The following is a 2,125-nucleotide window of genomic DNA, read 5'->3' as shown; positions in this document are numbered from 1 at the left end:
CATTCACCCGAAATGAGGACTTTCTTGATGAACAACGGGAAGAGTTTTCGGTCGTGAGGAGGAATCTTCTTAGTAGATGGACTGAGAGAGACAGTGTCATCGCATCTCATATACTAGAATCTTTCCTCAATGATGACTCATCACATGATGAGCAGTGCTGTAGCACATTAGAGTGAGGAGATGAATTCCAAATCTAGCGACGCGCGTAGGGTGGGGGGTCAACATTGCAATCACTGATTTTTCTATTTTTGCAGTCAAAATCAAGTGATAATAAATTACGAGCAATACATTTTTCCAATTCAATATCCAACTGCCTTTTTTGAGACATTTTCATGTGGTCTTGCTTGTTTTGAATTTGGAAATCATTAATAGCTGTCAGATAGCTGCGAGGTAAGAGTCCCCTCGAAAGAGTTCTTTGATTTACTGCTTCAACCCACTCAGTTCCTACTGTTTTTAAAACAGTAATCAAGTCACCAGCCTTTACCATCAAATGATTAACAGTTGCAGCATTGTAATCAAAGAGAACTTTATAATAAGTCGATTTGTTGAAATCAGCTAAACCACCACTGCTACTTGCCCAGTGAGCATGAGAATTTGCACCCGTAACAGCAGGCCGATTAGCATTCGCTTCAGCTATTGCACTTTGTAATTCAGTACCAGAGACCGTTGGACAGTCTATAATAATATTCAAATAGCTTGTTGGAACAATGCCAGCACGCCCTTCGGCTGATACCAATGTCCATTCATTGTCAACGTGACCAATCAACGACAGTAGTTCGCCTGCTTCAACTGCCATTTCACCCTCATATTGTGGAACAAATTTGTATTTTACAATTGCATATGGCATTGTCGGTTTAGACGGCAAATCTTTTTTGCTGTCTGATATTGCAAATTTGTATTCATTCAACGACGTTCTGGACTGTTCTTCTTCTTCTTCAACAATTTTAACAAACGATCTAGGAAATATGCCTCGACGATTCTGACAAGTTCCACGACACCAATATTTATCCAAAAATTCTTCAATGACCACTTGTTCACCTTCGTTTAAATCTATCTCCTCAGGCAAAGCAGCTTTCATTGATTTCAAAACAACAGCCCGTTTAGTTGGAACGTTATCATTTTCTCGAAATTGGCTATTGTCCAAATGCATGTCCAACTCACGCACAAAATTAGCAGGTAACAAACCACATTTTTCCCTCGAAACGCCTTGCCACCAATTTTCATCCACTTTTTCAATACCCAAAATAATATCACCTGATAAAAATAATTTAAAATTCAAATTTAAAAATAGCAATTGCATTATTTTTACCTGCGTTGACTGACAAATCACCGGCGGCTTGTGCGTGAAACGTCTGTAGAGCGATAAGCAGTTTCTGACCAGGTTGAACTTGTGGAAGATTCTCTTCAAAAACATATGATGAAGGGAATATACCCTGATATCCTTCGGCACTTTCGCCATAACACCTAAACAATATTATGCTTTCACTTTCAAATATACAAACTTTATTAACAAAATTATTGAGTACCAATTCGCATCAATAGTTTTCAATAAAATAATGATTTCACCAGCTCGGAAGTTCAAGTCGCCTGGAATATTTGTTTGAAAATTATGCAACGCTCGCATAATTTTAATTTTGGAATTCATTTTGAACAAACCGACGTCGCAAAAAATGGGCTTTTTGATTTATGGCAAAAGAAATGGCATAATCGAAAGCCCAAGCTAAAAAGGATTTTTCAACATTTGTCAATGGACTTTCATCTCATAGAATATGTAAAATTAGACTGCATGTTACGATCTCATTTTTTCACAGCTCAAGTGCAAGAAATTTAAAGCATAAATATTTAAAGTATTCAATTTAAATATAAGTAGTAAAACAATTTCTGGAGCCATATATTTAGACTTTTCATTTCCATGCCCTAACAATTGGAATGAACGTTATAAATGCAGGAGGTTTTTGTGTATTATTTAATCACTGGAACGAAACGATCAAATGCATTCCATACAAGTTATTCTTCCGCTAGATTAAATAGGTGAGTTCATACACTCAAAATTTTAAAATTATAACATAGATAGCAATTAACCAGTATAACGCAAAAAAATGCTGCATAATAAAGATGCAGATGT

The 2,125-nt window shown here is 36.3% G+C and overlaps 1 protein-coding gene across 1 annotated transcript; it reads right to left on the bottom strand.

The window, feature by feature from the left end:
- Positions 1–193: 193 nt before the first annotated feature.
- Positions 194–1,645, bottom strand: Tsp_13686 (putative SH3 domain protein). Its single transcript, XM_003367715.1, has 3 exons — positions 1,503–1,645; positions 1,310–1,464; positions 194–1,254 (listed from the first exon to the last, which is right to left on the bottom strand). The coding sequence occupies exons 1-3, from the start codon at positions 1,643–1,645 to the stop codon at positions 194–196; spliced, it is 1,359 nt and encodes a 452-aa protein (XP_003367763.1).
- Positions 1,646–2,125: the final 480 nt, after the last annotated feature.

This window comes from Trichinella spiralis (assembly GCF_000181795.1).
Source record: "Trichinella spiralis strain ISS 195 chromosome Unknown Scfld3805, whole genome shotgun sequence".
Classification (NCBI taxonomy): Eukaryota; Metazoa; Nematoda; class Enoplea; order Trichinellida; family Trichinellidae; genus Trichinella; species Trichinella spiralis.
Note: the sequence above shows the minus strand (reverse complement) of the source record. Positions and strands in the feature narration are given on the sequence as shown.